At 45.2% G+C, this 15,939-nt stretch overlaps 1 protein-coding gene across 1 annotated transcript; it reads left to right on the forward strand.

Moving 5' to 3' along the window:
* The first annotated feature begins 267 nt into the window (after nucleotides 1–267).
* LOC135239946 (DEP domain-containing protein 1B-like) lies at nucleotides 268–15,520 on the forward strand. Its single transcript, XM_064308956.1, has 12 exons — nucleotides 268–460; nucleotides 1,532–1,797; nucleotides 3,658–3,799; nucleotides 4,867–4,994; nucleotides 8,909–9,039; nucleotides 9,389–9,436; nucleotides 9,646–9,786; nucleotides 10,201–10,367; nucleotides 10,755–10,843; nucleotides 10,994–11,000; nucleotides 11,884–12,069; nucleotides 12,880–15,520. Exons 1-12 carry the CDS (start codon nucleotides 425–427, stop codon nucleotides 13,048–13,050), a joined length of 1,512 nt encoding a protein of 503 aa, XP_064165026.1. The 5' UTR covers nucleotides 268–424; the 3' UTR covers nucleotides 13,051–15,520.
* Nucleotides 15,521–15,939: the final 419 nt, after the last annotated feature.

Genomic DNA, 15,939 nt, shown 5'->3' on the forward strand with positions numbered 1-15,939 from the left:
TGTCGAGTGTTAACAAATGAGCCAGCAGCTCATTTCAACTTTCCGTCCACTGTTCAAGTTATGCTTGTGTATAACACTTTTTATTTTCTCCTACGATCATAAAATTATTGCATCTATAATGCGCAAGTCAATCTAATTTGAGGCCCATCCATTCTGTACTCGCTCTCTCCTGTCCTCTAGTGGTAAAAACGTACACACACACCAGTGAAGTGGCTCTTGTGCATCGCTTCCGGGTATGTGCGCCATTGCAACGTGATCAACCCTGTACGCCAATCACAGCACGCGGATCTGTGCGCAGAGATTCAAACTGTTTGAGTGTGTATGGTTGGTGGTTCGAGTTGAGTGTTTTCCAGTTAATATTCGTAATATTATATTCGATTAGCATGTGGAAGATTAACTGAATAAAGTTAGAACATACTTTAAAATGATCGGTCCAGGTCCTTACAGGGCAACAAAACTGGTAAGTAGTAATTTCTCTGAATAAATACGTTACTGTTAGCAAGGTTGCTTAGAACAGCCGACTCTTAGCAAGCGAACTACTTCATAGGCGTGCCGCTGTTTGTATCTTGCTAGCGTTCATTAGCTGAAATGTTATTTGACTGAATAGTTCTTATCCACTCTGACAAAGTGCGCGGCGTAAGAGTTCATTACCACCTCAACGGAATGACTGTATAACTGTATAAGTGCTAGCAAAGTAGCCACGACTACAGCAAAACTCTTCAGCTAGAAAAACAAACCTTGTTCAACTCGTCGCATAACGTTAGCTGACACGTTACTAACTTTGCGACAGCAATCTATCGCTAGTTCGCTATTCTTTTCACTGAGTTTTTAGCTGGCTAAATGTTATTCTTTTAAATAACTATTCGGTCTCACAAGCTAAAGTTCATGGTAAATAGCAAAGTGTTTTGGGTTATGTCTAACCAAAAACCATGCTTTCCGCGGGTGTGCGCGTTTAGTCTCAACTCATGCTTGCTCATTGCAGTCCCGCTTCTTGTTGTGAAAAACGCTGGATAACCGCACAGGATATTAGACCGACAGTAATGTGGACACAGGTTGCCCGGTAACGTATGTTACACGATTACAGTTACCCAAGCAAGCGAGTCGATGCTGGCCAGACTGGACACTGTCTAAACCTGGGACTGTAGACTGCCATCGTGGGTAGAGAGTTTTGAAATAAGCAAGCCAAAAATGTGACTTAATCGCATTTTGGCCAGCCAGGAACTGGGCTGTTATAGCAGGAAATTACTGGCCGGTTATGGCTGGAGGAACATTTACCAGATTTTGGGGTCCCGTGGGACGTCATTGTGAATGTGGACACAATTCATTTGGCATCTCAGATTTTGTTGACATTTTGCACAAAAACAAATTCCTAACTGGGAAGTGTAGTAGAGGCATATTTGGTTCAGAAATTGACAATGGCAATTCTTGGACATTCCTGGCCCTGTAAAATGCCTTCTCACTTGTTCCAAAAGCAGATGTTGCTTTGGGTTGTTAAGAGAGATTTAGCCTAATTTCCCTTCACCTTTTGCAGTGGAATGAAATTATCAAGCTCTTCCGGGGAGGCATGCCACTCCGCCGACACTGGGCGCATTTCCGTAGCTATGACAACAGCTTCACGGGTTCCGAGGCCGTGGACTGGCTGCACGCGCTCCTGAAGCGCAATCACAACTTTGGGCCTGAAGTAACGCGTTATCAGACGCTGCAGCTACTGCGTAAGTTCCTGAAGAACCACGTCTTTGAGGACATTAAGGGGCGCTACGGCAAGGAGGACTTTGAGGACAACGGGCAATTGTACAGGTGAGCTCTGACTTTGAGGACGGGGCACGGGCTCAATATAATAATATCAATGTACCGCATGGTAATTGTGGCATCAGTCAATTACAGGAAGACAAAAGATAATTCACATCCAGATGAGGTGCTGCTGTGAGTAAAGTGCCTATTATCTGTCAGTCATGGGTGTGCTATTACAAGGAATTGCACACTTGCATGACTTTGGCCACAGATTTTTGGAAACTATTTTGTACCAAACTTCAAATAGCAAAAGACCATGTTGAATAGCAGAGAGATGACACGTGCATGTGAGGGGAGGGAACTTCTGGCTGGGAGTGGAATTTGGGCTTGTCAGTCCAGCCTTTCTCTGCGATACTATCATGCTCTTATATTCTTGAGACTTAACAGTGATGTTCTCCACTTGTGTACGTCTCTGTTATGGGATTACATTCCATACTGTAATGCATGGGTTCCCAACCATGTTTCTGGAGATCTACCATCCTGTAGGTTTTCACTCCAGCCCTAACAAAACACACCTCATTCAACAGCTAGAGATCTTGTTGTTCTGCTGATTAGCAGAATCAGGTGTACCAAATTTAGGGCTGTAATGAAAACCTACAGGAGGGTAGAGCTCCAGGAGCAGGGTTGGGAACCACTGATTTAATTCATATGAAATGGGCTAAGATTCAGCCTACACATTACTTGTAATATTCATAGCCCTCTCCCCTATTTGGACCTAAAAAACGTGAGCATTGCATGGTCATTCGAGTGTAAGGCCACACATGGGCAGATTCTGCAGGCACGGCCTGCACTGAGTAGACTCACTACTGGAGTGATATGAGTTCAATCAGCAGGTTCCAGCTCACATTACTGTGTGATTTACACTGGTGTGATGAGGTTTCCTGTGTGATTTACACTGGTGTAATGAGGTTTCCTGTGTGATTTACACTGATGTGATGAGGTTTCCTGTGTGATTTACACTGATGTGATGAGGTTTCCTGTGTGATTTACACTGATGTGATGAGGTTTCCTGTGTGATCTACCCTGATGTGATAAGGTTTCCTGTGTGATTTACACTGGTGTGATGAGGTTTCCTGTGTGAATTACACTGGTGTGATGAGGTTTCCTGTGTGATTTACACTGCTGTGATGAGGTTTCCTGTGTGATTTACACTGGTGTGATGAGGTTTCCTGTGTGAATTACACTGGTGTGATGAGGTTTCCTGTGTGATTTACACTGCTGTGATGAGGTTTCCTGTGTGATTTACACTGGTGTGATGAGGTTTCCTGTTTGATTTACACTGGTGTGATGAGGTTTCCTGTGTGATTTACACTGCTGTGATGAGGTTTCCTGTGTGATTTACACTGCTGTGATGAGGTTTCCTGTGTGATTTACACTGGTGTGATGAGGTTTCCTGTGTGATTTACACTGGTGTGATGAGGTTTCCTGTGTGATTTACACTGATGATGAGGTTTCCTGTGTGATTTACACTGGTGTGATGAGGTTTCCTGTGGGATTTACACTGATGATGAGGTTTCCTGTGTGATTTACACTGGTGTGATGAGGTTTCCTGTGTGATTTACACTGGTGTGATGAGGTTTCCTGTGTGATTTACACTGATGATGAGGTTTCCTGTGTGATTTACACTGGTGTGATGAGGTTTCCTGTGGGATTTACACTGATGATGAGGTTTCCTGTGTGATTTACACTGGTGTGATGAGGTTTCCTGTGTGATTTACACTGATGTGATGAGAGTTCCTGTGGGATTTACACTCATGTGATGAGGTTTCCTGTGGGATTTGTGCTGATGGTGCTGAGTTTTAGAGTTGATCAGAAGGATGGCTCTCTTTAGGTTAAAGTTATTTTTGTTGTTTTGGGGCGTGCCAGGTTTCCTCCCTCCTCGCCCCTGAAGCCGCTTCCCAAGCGCAGGCCGCTGGCAGAGAGCGGCTTCCTCCCCAAGCTCCCCGGCTGGGACGACTACGAGGAAGTGCCGCTGCCCGAGAAGGTGCCCATGAAGCCACTCATTTTGGTGAGAGAGACGGCCTTTCCGGTCTTTCGGCCCCCGGTGTTAGCACGTTAGCCCCGCCGAGAACATCGCCTGTTGATTTGTTGCACCCACACAGTACTGTTCAGACTCTTGTAATAATGACACATCGTGTTGTTGGCCTGTATGTGTGTGTGTGTGTGTGTGTGTGTGTGTATGTGTGCGTGTGTGTGCGTGCGTGCATGTGTTGTGTAGAAATGCATTGGGAGTCGGTAATTTGGCTCGTCTCAGTGTGTGTGTGTGTGATGCGTTGCAATTTTAAAAATCCCTTTTCATGGATCTCCAAAGCACATCCCCCTGAAGGGGTGGAGCATGTGCATGGGGGTGGGGGGGGCGTTGCCATTTTGTGCCCAAATGCTCAGCGCATGCAGGCGTGGAGAGGGAGGGATTTAATTGGCTAATTATCCACATGGGTGTTAATTAGGATTTGCAGGCCCTTCTGCAAGTTTTCATCCTCCATTGATTATTTCATGATTTGCTGTGCTGGGAAGTCTAATTGAAATATATATAACTGGGATTTTTTGGACTTGCAAGTAAATCTTCATAATGGCAAATGGAAAAAAAAATGTATTAAACCTTAAGACGTCTTCAGAATGATATTAGAAATAAAAAACCGTGACTTAATTAGTTAAAATGGAAATGGACTTAATTGATGTATTTACTTCCTTCGCATTAGCAACACCACAAGTGGCACATCACATTATGATTAAACGACTGCTTCTGCTACAGGGTACACAGTTTTGCCTTCACTGAACTGGAACATCAGGTTTTTTCTTGGCTTAATTTGAAGACTGGCCCAACAACGCCATTTCCAGCAGGAGCATGAGCCACGCCCCGCCCTGCTTAGCCCCGCCCATCAGGCATATTTAAGTTACGGGGTGGCTTGGGTGCTCCCTTTGGGCTGCTTGTATGCTGAGAGTTTCCATTAGAGCTGAGGATGTGTGTGCGTGCGCGTGCGTGTGTGTGTGCGCGTGCGCTCGTGTGCAGTAGAACTGAGGTGGATTGTGATGCATCTCTCTCTCTCTCTCTCTCTCTGTCTCTCTCTCTCTCAGAATTCCGAGTCCTGGAATAAGAGGCACAGCATCGCCATCGGGGAAGTGCAGGAATGCCGGCTGATCCGGAGGCGGGAGATCACACAGAGGCACGTGGACCACATCTGGAAGTCCATGACCTTAGCACAGTATGTACCACACCACCAGTACTGCTGTTATACCTCAGCACAGTATGTACCACTCCACCAGTACTGCTCTAAGACCATAGCACAGTATGTACCACAGCACCAGTACTGCTGTTATACCTCAGCACAGTATGTACCACACCACCAGTACTGCTGTTATACCTCAGCACAGTATGTACCACAGCACCAGTACTGCTGTTATACCTCAGCACAGTATGTACCACTCCACCAGTACTGCTCTTATACCTCAGCACAGTATGTACCACTCCACCAATACTGCTCTAAGACCATAGCACAGTATGTACCACTCCACCAGTACTGCTCTAAGACCATAGCACAGTATGTACCACTCCACCAATACTGCTCTAAGACCATAGCACAGTATGTACCACTCCACCAGTACTGCTCTAAGACCATAGCACAGTATGTACCACACCACCAGTACTGCTCTAAGACCATAGCACAGTATGTACCACTCCACCAGTACTGCTCTAAGACCATAGCACAGTATGTACCACTCCACCAGTACTGCTCTAAGACCATAGCACAGTATGTACCACTCCACCAGTACTGCTCTAAGACCTTAGCACAGTATGTACCACTCCACCAGTACTGCTCTAAGACCATAGCACAGTATGTACCACTCCACCAGTACTGCTCTAAGACCATAGCACAGTATGTACCACACCACCAGTACTGCTCTAAGACCATAGCACAGTATGTACCACTCCACCAGTACTGCTCTAAGACCATAGCACAGTATGTACCACTCCACCAGTACTGCTCTAAGACCATAGCACAGTATGTACCACACCACCAGTACTGCTCTAAGACCATAGCACAGTATGTACCACACCACCAGTACTGCTGTTATACCATAGCACAGTATGTACCACACCACCAGTACTGCTCTAAGACCTTAGCACAGTATGTACCACTCCACCAGTACTGCTCTAAGACCATAGCACAGTATGTACCACAGCACCAGTACTGCTGTTATACCTCAGCACAGTATGTGTCACACCACCAGTACTGCTGTTATACCTCAGCACAGTATGTACCACAGCACAAGTACTGCTGTTATACCTTAGCACAGTATGTACCACACCACCAGTACTGCTCTTAAACCTTAGCACAGTATGTACCACACCACCAGTACTGCTCTAAAACCTTAGCACAGTATGTACCACACCACCAGTACTGCTGTTATACCTCAGCACAGTATGTACCACAGCACCAGTACTGCTCTTATACCTCAGCACAGTATGTACCACTCCACCAGTACTGCTCTTATACCTCAGCACAGTATGTACCACTCCACCAATACTGCTCTAAGACCATAGCACAGTATGTACCACTCCACCAGTACTGCTCTAAGACCATAGCACAGTATGTACCACTCCACCAGTACTGCTCTAAGACCATAGCACAGTATGTACCACACCACCAGTACTGCTCTAAGACCATAGCACAGTATGTACCACTCCACCAGTACTGCTCTAAGACCATAGCACAGTATGTACCACTCCACCAGTACTGCTCTAAGACCTTAGCACAGTATGTACCACTCCACCAGTACTGCTCTAAGACCTTAGCACAGTATGTACCACTCCACCAGTACTGCTCTAAGACCATAGCACAGTATGTACCACTCCACCAGTACTGCTCTAAGACCATAGCACAGTATGTACCACACCACAGTACTGCTCTAAGACCATAGCACAGTATGTACCACTCCACCAGTACTGCTCTAAGACCATAGCACAGTATGTACCACTCCACCAGTACTGCTCTAAGACCATAGCACAGTATGTACCACACCACCAGTACTGCTCTAAGACCATAGCACAGTATGTACCACACCACCAGTACTGCTGTTATACCATAGCACAGTATGTACCACACCACCAGTACTGCTCTAAGACCTTAGCACAGTATGTACCACTCCACCAGTACTGCTCTAAGACCATAGCACAGTATGTACCACAGCACCAGTACTGCTGTTATACCTCAGCACAGTATGTGTCACACCACCAGTACTGCTGTTATACCTCAGCACAGTATGTACCACAGCACAAGTACTGCTGTTATACCTTAGCACAGTATGTACCGCACCACCAGTACTGCTCTTAAACCTTAGCACAGTATGTACCACACCACCAGTACTGCTCTTAAACCTTAGCACAGTATGTACCACACCACCAGTACTGCTGTTATACCTCAGCACAGTATGTACCACACCACCAATACTGCTGTTATACCTCAGCACAGTGTGTACCACAGCATCTGTACTGCTGTTATACCTCAGCACAGTATGTACCACAGCACCAATACTGCTGTTATACCTTAGCACAGTATGTACCACAGCACCAGTACTGCTGTTATACCTCAGCACAGTATGTACCACAGCACAAGTACTGCTGTTATACCTTAGCACAGTATGTACCGCACCACCAGTACTGCTCTTAAACCTTAGCACAGTATGTACCACACCACCAGTACTGCTGTTATGCCTCTGCACAGTATGTGTCACACCACCAGTACTGCTGTTATACCTTAGCACAGTATGTGCCACACCACCAGTACTGCTGTTATACCATGGCACAGTATGTACCACACCACCAGTACTGCTGTTATACCTCAGCACAGTATGTACCACACCACCAGTACTGCTGTTATGCCTCAGCACAGTATGTACCACACCACCAATACTGCTGTTATACCTCAGCACAGTGTGTACCACAGCATCTGTACTGCTGTTATACCTCAGCACAGTATGTACCACAGCACCAGTACTGCTGTTATACCTTAGCACAGTATGTACCACAGCACCAATATTGCTGTTATACCTTAGCACAGTATGTACCACAGCATCTGTACTGCTCTTAAACCTTAACACAGTATGTACCACACCACCAGTACTGCTGTTATACCATAGCACAGTATGTACCACAGCACCAGTACTGCTCTAAGACCATAGCACAGTATGTACCACATCACCAGTACTGCTCTTAAACCTTAGCACAGTATGTACCACACCACCAGTATTGCTGTTATACCTTAGCACAGTATGTACCACACCACCAGTACTGCTGTTATACCTCAGCACAGTATGTACCACAGCACCAGTACTGCTCTTAAACCTTAGCACAGTATGTACCACACCAGCAGTACTGCTCTAAGACCATAGCACAGTATGTACCACACCACCAGTACTGCTCTAAGACCATAGCACAGTATGTACCACACCACCAGCATTCTTAAACTTTAGCACAGTATGTACCACAGCATCTGTACTGCTCTTAAACCTTAGTACAGTGTGTACCACAGTGTCTGTACTGCTCTTAAACCTTAGTACAGTGTGTACCACAGTGTCTGTACTGCTCTTGAACCCCACACCAGCAGTATGTACCACTGCTTTCCTTATTCACCACTGCAGTCAGCACTTGGCATTTGCTTTTTAAAGGTTGTCCCTTTTCAAACACAGCAAAGCAGTGCACTGTGGGATTGCTGGCTTTAAAGTCTCTTTTTTTAAGGTGTGTTGTTTGCCAGATGCTACTGACCCATAATCCATTACTCCATTGTGCTCCAGGTTTGAAATGGGTCACGTTTAAATTGATTTGGGGGCTTTTCTTTTAATTGTGTCGTGAATTTTTAGTGATTTTTTTATTTTGTTTAAAAAAAAAAAAGTTTGTTTAATCATTTCAATTATCCTGAAATGTTAGCAAGGACAACAAAGAGATTTAATACATTATTATGAGTCGCAGTAGTTGCAAGGTGTTCAGTTGCCAGGTGTTGGGGAGGTGTTTACTTGTACGGCCAAGTGTTGGGGCTGTTTGAATGTGTTCAGTCATACAGTCAGGTGTTGGGGCTGTTGACGGTGCTCAGCCGTCCGGTGTTGAGTCTCTTCCCTTCAGCTTGCAGAGGGTTCTGGGCCTGGAGTCTCTGGACGGAGTGCTGGACACTAAGACGCTGAACCCAAAGCACATCGTGCACAACGTGTACAGTGTGAACAAGCAGGGGATCGTGGTGCTGAAGGAGAGATCAGGTGGGCCTGACGGAGCTGCTTAAGCACTTTGCTTTCTTCAGCACTGTTCTGTTACTCATTGTATTCAGCATTAGTCTGGGATATCATTCTTGGGATTCGTTCGTTTCTTTCAGATTTTTTAAGTGTGGCGTCGGTTCTTTCCTGTTTTAGAATTATGATAAGTACTTACATTTTCTGAAATGTGAGACGATGAGTTGCCACATGTTAGAGATTTATGTTCTAAAGCCTGTGTGTGTGTGTGTGTGTGTGTGTGTGTGTCTGTGAAGTATGTGTTTATATGTGAACTGCTTTGTCATTAGTCATTACATCCCATTGCTAATGTTTTCCTCATTCCCCATCAAATCCACAGGTGATTTACCTCACTGGGTTTTATCAGCAATGAAGTGCTTGGCAAACTGTGAGTACTGAAACATCAGACATCTTTTCAGCCCTGATCATACCACTGCTACTAACAAACCTGAAATACTGTAGCACTTAGCGCCACATGCTAACAACAGACCTGAAGTACTGTAACTCTTTAGCGCCGCATGCTGACAACAGACCTGAATCACGGAAGCCTTTAGCGCCACATGCTAACATCAGACCTCTTTCTACTCTTTCCTCCAGGGCCCAACGGCAGTGAGACCAAGCAGCCCATGTACCCCGGGTTCGAGAAGGACGTGCTGAAGACGGTCGCGGACTACTTCCAGAAGCTGCAGGAGCCGCTGCTGACCTTCCAGCTGCACGAGGTTTTTGTCAATATCCTCGGTGAGTGATGGAAAATGGAGCGATAATCACGGGTGCCTCCTTTCTGATCTTCCTGTTTGCCATCACTGTAACTAATGCTGATGTCAGTAATAATGCAATATCAATAACTGCTATGGCAACAATATGTTATTACTGTAATAATACCAACAGCAGAGACTGCAGTAATGTAATAGTGGCTTAAGCCTAATGTCGCTTCTCTGGCTGTCCAGCACAGGGCTTTCATTTACTGCTTAATCTGGTGACTGGGGTCAGCTAGAGGAGCATTCATATGGCTGAAGTCAAGAGTAAAGGTTAAAATCTATGTGCAGAGTGATAAAAGTGAAAGTAAGAGAAGTCAGAATATCCTTATGTGAGTAGGGAAAAGGCTGAATGCGTGATTGACGTGCTCGATGCCCCCCCCCCCCCCCCGCTCAGGCCTGCTGCAGAGGAGGCAGGTGGCAGTCGATGCCCTGCAGGTCTGCTGCCTGTTGCTGCCCCCGCCAAACCGCCGCAAGCTGCAGCTGCTGATGCGCCTGATGTCACGCGTCTGTCACAACCCGCGGCTCCCCGTGCTCAACGAGGCCATCGGGACCCGCACGCTGGTACGGCACCCCCCCAGCATCTCCACACTGTGTTTTGCTGCAGGTAGACCTATGCTGCCCCTGAATGTTATGGACATTTTGAGTGTCCGTTCATGTCCTGAATTGAGTGGATTGAAATTGGCCTGATTCCCCCCCCCCCTTTTCCATTCTGGGCAGAGAGTGTTTTGCTCATACTTCCTGTCTACACACACTTCCTGTGCACTCACACCACTTCCTGTCTGCACACAGGCTTTCTGTACGCACATACTTCCTCTCTGCTCACACTTCCTGTCTGTGTGCACACACTTCCTGCCTTTCCGCACATACTTCCTTTCTGTCCGCACGCACTCCATGTCTGTCCGCACACACTTCCTGTCCGCTCACGCTTCCTGTCCGTTGGCGCTTCAGATGGTCCAGACCTTCTCGCGCTGTGTCCTGCGCTCGGCTGATGAGGAGGACCTGGACGAGCTGCTGGCCACCACAGCTGGCCCGCTGCAGTGAGGGACCGCCACGAGGTCAGGGGGCCACCTGCGAACGCGGCGGGCCCGGCCGACGCACCTGCAGCAGGGCCGGTGAGGCAACCCTGGCCACCTGACACGGGTCCAGGTGAGTGTTTAAACCGGCCTGACCGCACACACTGAACACAGGGTCCAGGTGAGGCTTTAAACCGGCCTGACCGCACACACTGAACACAGGGTCCTAGTGAGGCTTTAAACCAGCCTGACCGCACACACTGAACACAGGGTCCTGGTAAGTCTTTACAACAGCCCTGACTGCGAACTGTTTTCACGGGGCCGTGACTTCTGAATGTTCTTCAGTTTTGCACAGATGCTTGAAGCTTCTTGATTCCTCTGGTGGTTTATGCATCTTTACAGAAACGTGTATTTCCCCCTGTAGGTGTACATAGCCTGCATGATAAAAATTCAACTTCCTGTGAATTCAGTGCCTTCAGCATTTCATTTTCCTCCAGTACACTTATAACTGCGTAAGGGTGGGCTTTTCAGTTCAAAACATCCGTCTCACTTTGCAAGTTCATTTACGGAAACGGTTATTGGCAGCCGTTAGAAATGAGATTAAAGATACTGTAGGAAGCCCACACAGGTTAGAAACACTGACGCACAGCCCCAAGTAGAATGCCAGCTACCATCTGTCTGTGCTGATATTCATGATGTAAATTGAGCTCCGTATCTTTTCGCTAAAAGCATCCATGCACATATAAACTTTTATAAAACTCTGGACTAGCGGTGTATGCTTGCACAGGTTAAAGTTGCTTGGCCTCAGAGAAACAGTGCAATGTGCATCAGTGTTTCTAATGTCGGATGCTGACGTCAGCGGAATGTGTGAGGACATTAAAATGGTTTATGAATTGTGCTTAGCTGTGTCTATCTGAATATCAACGCTGCTAGCAGGATCAGCAGGTCCAGAACTGTGTTTTTCATGAGCTGATGTGCTCCCTAACCGCAGCTGTGTGTGTGTGTGTGTGTGTGTGTGTGTGTGTGTGTGTGTATGTGTGTGTGTGCGTGCCCCCCCCCCCCAGATTAAGTACTCGGGCGCGGATGCGGACGCCTCCCTGGTGTCTCCCTCCTTCTGCAGACAGATCAGCAAGGCAGAGTTTGAGGAGCAGCGTCTCCGTGGCTCCCAGGAGCCAATGGCGGAGCTGCTGGAGGGCATCATCAGCAACAAGGACCTATCCGTCAAGGACAAGAAGAAAAAACTGAAGCAGGTAGTGCGCAATCTGCGCGTACGCAGGACTTGTGTGTTGGTGCTTGGTTAGTACAGGTTTAGTGATGCTGCTCCTGTTGTCTGTGGGAATGTTGTATTAGCCAGGTCTGGCACTGTTACTCATATTAATCAGGTGAAATTACTTCTGTTTCTCCTGCACTCTCAACTGGCTGTGGATAAAAGCATCTGCTAGGTGCATGTAATTGATTGCAGTGGAATATAACATTGTCTCCAAATAATTAGGTTTCATAATTATAGATCCTATTAAAATGCCTTCAGTGTTCAGACTTACGCAGTAGATAAAGTTGCGTAAGGATCTGGATGAGAGCATTTGCTAAATGCCTGAAGCTAATGACTGCAGACCTCAGGAAACTGTCAGATTTGAGTACGTATTGCGTACCTGGGAAAGATGATTCTTTGGGGATTTTTCTGCAAGAGAGACATTTGCCTACCGACATATTGAGGCTAGGTTTACCTGTATAGCTTACATTCAACAGTTCACTCACAATCACAGGATCAGTGATCACTGCCATGCTAATGCTAGTGGACCGTACCCTATTCACTCACTATCACAGGATCAGTGAACACTGCCATGGTAATGCTAGTGGACCGTACCCTATTCACTCACTATCACAGGATCAGTGAACACTGCCATGCTAATGCTAGTGGACCTCCCTATCACTCACTATCACGTATCAGGTAACACGCCATGTAATGCTAGTGGACCGTACCCTATTCACTCACTATCACAGGATCAGTGAACACTGCCATGGTAATGCTAATGTGACCCCCCTCCCCACCCCCTCATCAGTTCCAGAGGTCATACCCAGAAATCTACAGGAGGCGGTTCCCGACGGCGGAGAGCGAGGCGGCGGTGGTGGTCCCGGAGAGGCCTGCGTCCCGGATGAGACCCCAGCTGAGGTTCCTCGCCCTGAAGAAGCCCTTCCAGCCCTTTCAGAGGAGCTGGAGCTTCAGAGCCTGAGTCCGGCTCGGCCTCGGAGCCTGAGTCCGGCTCGGCCTCGGAGCCTGAGTCCGGCTCGGCCTCGGAGCCTGAGTCCGGCTCGGCCTCGGAGCCTGAGTCCGGCTCGGCCTCGGAGCCTGAGTCCGGCTCGGCTTCAGAGCCTGAGTCCGGCTCGGCTTCAGAGCCTGAGTCCGGCTCGGCCTCGGAACCTGTGCAGTAGTACAGTACAGACCAGGGTCAGATTGAAACCCACTTTAACTCCTTAGAGGACTGGCAAACTTTCCTAAATTTTCCTGAAGATCTTTGAAAACTTTCAATGAAACTTCAAAGTGACCAATATGTACAATCATATTAAGAAAGAATTTATAAATAATCAGTAAGATTTTGTCTGGTGTCAAAAGGGTTAATGCATTTCGAATAATTGGTCCCCAGTTTGAGTTTTAAAAGGACAAAGTCACTAAATGCTTCTGCATGGGGTTATTTTTTAATATTTAAATATGCTGGTCATATCACAACATGACACTAAACTAAATTCTCACAGCAAACAGATTAAGCTGTTTTTAAATTACTGTAATGCTGATTAATATTTGAAACAAATGTTCAGCAAAGGTCTGTTGGGGTCTGTTTTATCACTACAGTTTGGCCTGGTGCTTGCATTAATTGTACAACACTGTAAGCTAGAAATGGCATTTTAACCCAGAAAAACATTTCAAAAACGGGTTTTCGCTACAATTTGTTCGGTCCATTTATCGGTCCTGTGATGAATACAGGTTTGGACACAACTGGTTATTTTCACAAATGTTTGTGTCCTGGAACACTAATATAACTGCTGTTTGATAGTGGTTGATTGTTTGTGATAGTGGATAGTGATTGATGGTTGGTGGCCTGAGGTAATGGGTGGTTACTGATGGTTGGTGGTCTGAGATAATGGATGATGAGTGATGGTTGATAGTTTGAGATAATGGATTGGTTACTGATGGTTGGTGGTCTGAGATAATGGATGATGAGTGATGGTTGATAGTTTGAGATAATGGATTGGTTGCTGATGGTTGGAGATAATGGAGTGTTCATATCTGAACATGGATGGTGGTTTCGTCAGCAGTTAAGATGAGAGATGGAAGAACAGCTGATAATCCTGGAGAACTGGAACAACTTGCACTGCCTCCAGTGTGACCTGTAGAGATTTCTCTGTAGAGAGGTCCTCTTCTTCCATTAATCTGCAAAAGCATTGTGTGATATTCCAGGAAAATATGTCTGTTACATTTGCATCAGTTTTCAATGAGGAATAATAATAATATTAAAATGAATAATAACGATAATAATAAGGAAATCTTGCAATTTCAAGTTATGGTCCCATGTTCAGTGTTATTCTTAAAACAAGATTGACTTGTATGTTGTAAAATACTGCTGCAAAATACTTTAATGTACGATAGTTCACAGATAATGGTTGACTTGATTACACTGGAATACATTTCACTCAAGTCCTTATTCCTTGACCAATTAGAATTACTAGAATTACTAAATAGGACTGCGGATATTGTGCCGAATCTGTCATGTTAAGAAAAAAAATGGGGAGTCTTTAGTAGCTCCAACTGTAAGTTGAGTTTCTTTAAATCTTAAACGAGTGTTAAATGCTGATCGTGTCAAAGCTGTCTACAATAGGTGACAATGGTACTCATTTCACTCTCATCTTCCCTTGGAGTGATGTACATTTCCTAGTTCCTAACTACGACTCATTCTTGAATATGTAAAGTCAGATCTTTGCTTGAGTGATTAGTGAAGTCATCTTTACCATGTTACTGTGTGTTTTAACACTGCTGTGTTCGTATTAGTGCCTGTTGACACAAGGCTGTTACTGTTTTATGCCAAGGGGAGATGGACTTGTTTTGTTCAGAATATGTCAATAATATCTGATTGACTAAGTGATTCCAGTTTGTTTCTCCTGAATGACACATCAGTGGGTTTTGATTGTGTCACACGTCTGTTAAAGACTGGAATGTTGTACAAAGTCTTTAAAGACTGGTGCTTTCTATATAAACCTATGATCAGTATATGATTAAACATATCAATATGCACTACACACAAGCTTTGTGCTTCCATCTAAAATTTGAGTATTTGAAATTTTGTTGACTTTTTTCCTGAGTACTTGCAAAAAAACATTTCAGATGACACTTAGTCATGTGGGGGTTTGAGAATTGAAATTACTTTGGAAAATAGTTGAAGTTTGCATCAATTGTTAAACCCTCCCATGGTTTTTATACTGTAGTCTCAGAGATTCGTATATAACTGAGTATAAATTTTAACACTGGATACATTCTGTGCTTTTTATATGTATACATTAAAAAAAAATTTTTTTACATGTTTAACTTTTAATTGTAGAAAAAAATGTTTTTTCTTGTGAATGCTGGAGTTTGAATGTTACATAAGTTTTTCTAAAATCACATGGCTGGAATTAAAAAGTGTAGCAAATTAAAGAATTTGTTTTTTTAAATGTTTCGTTTCATTGAACCTCTCATTTGAAATATGAACTACATAACCAAAACAGTTCTGTGCTGCCATAATTTTGGGCATACACTAGATATTTGCTTTGTAAATCTAACTTTTTTTTTCTTGTTTTTGCTGAAAAGAGTATTTGTATGGTGAGTTCTTGGGTGATCTTGGTCTGCTGAAAGGTGGGGGCGGGGGGCGGTTTGTATAAACTAATACCAGCTTAAATTATTTAATACTGTAAGATTAAATTTTTTACACTGGAAATTATATTGAATGTGTGCGTGCAATACGCGTGATGTTGTGTGTGTGTGTGTGTGTGTGTGTGTGTGTGGAATGGCCGGGGACAGCAGCTCTTTAAGATAGATCTCATCTGCATACAGGCCCACATTAATGTCTATCGATTTCAAATAAACCAGTTCC

This window comes from Anguilla rostrata, chromosome 14 (assembly GCF_018555375.3).
Source record: "Anguilla rostrata isolate EN2019 chromosome 14, ASM1855537v3, whole genome shotgun sequence".
Taxonomy (NCBI): Eukaryota; Metazoa; Chordata; class Actinopteri; order Anguilliformes; family Anguillidae; genus Anguilla; species Anguilla rostrata.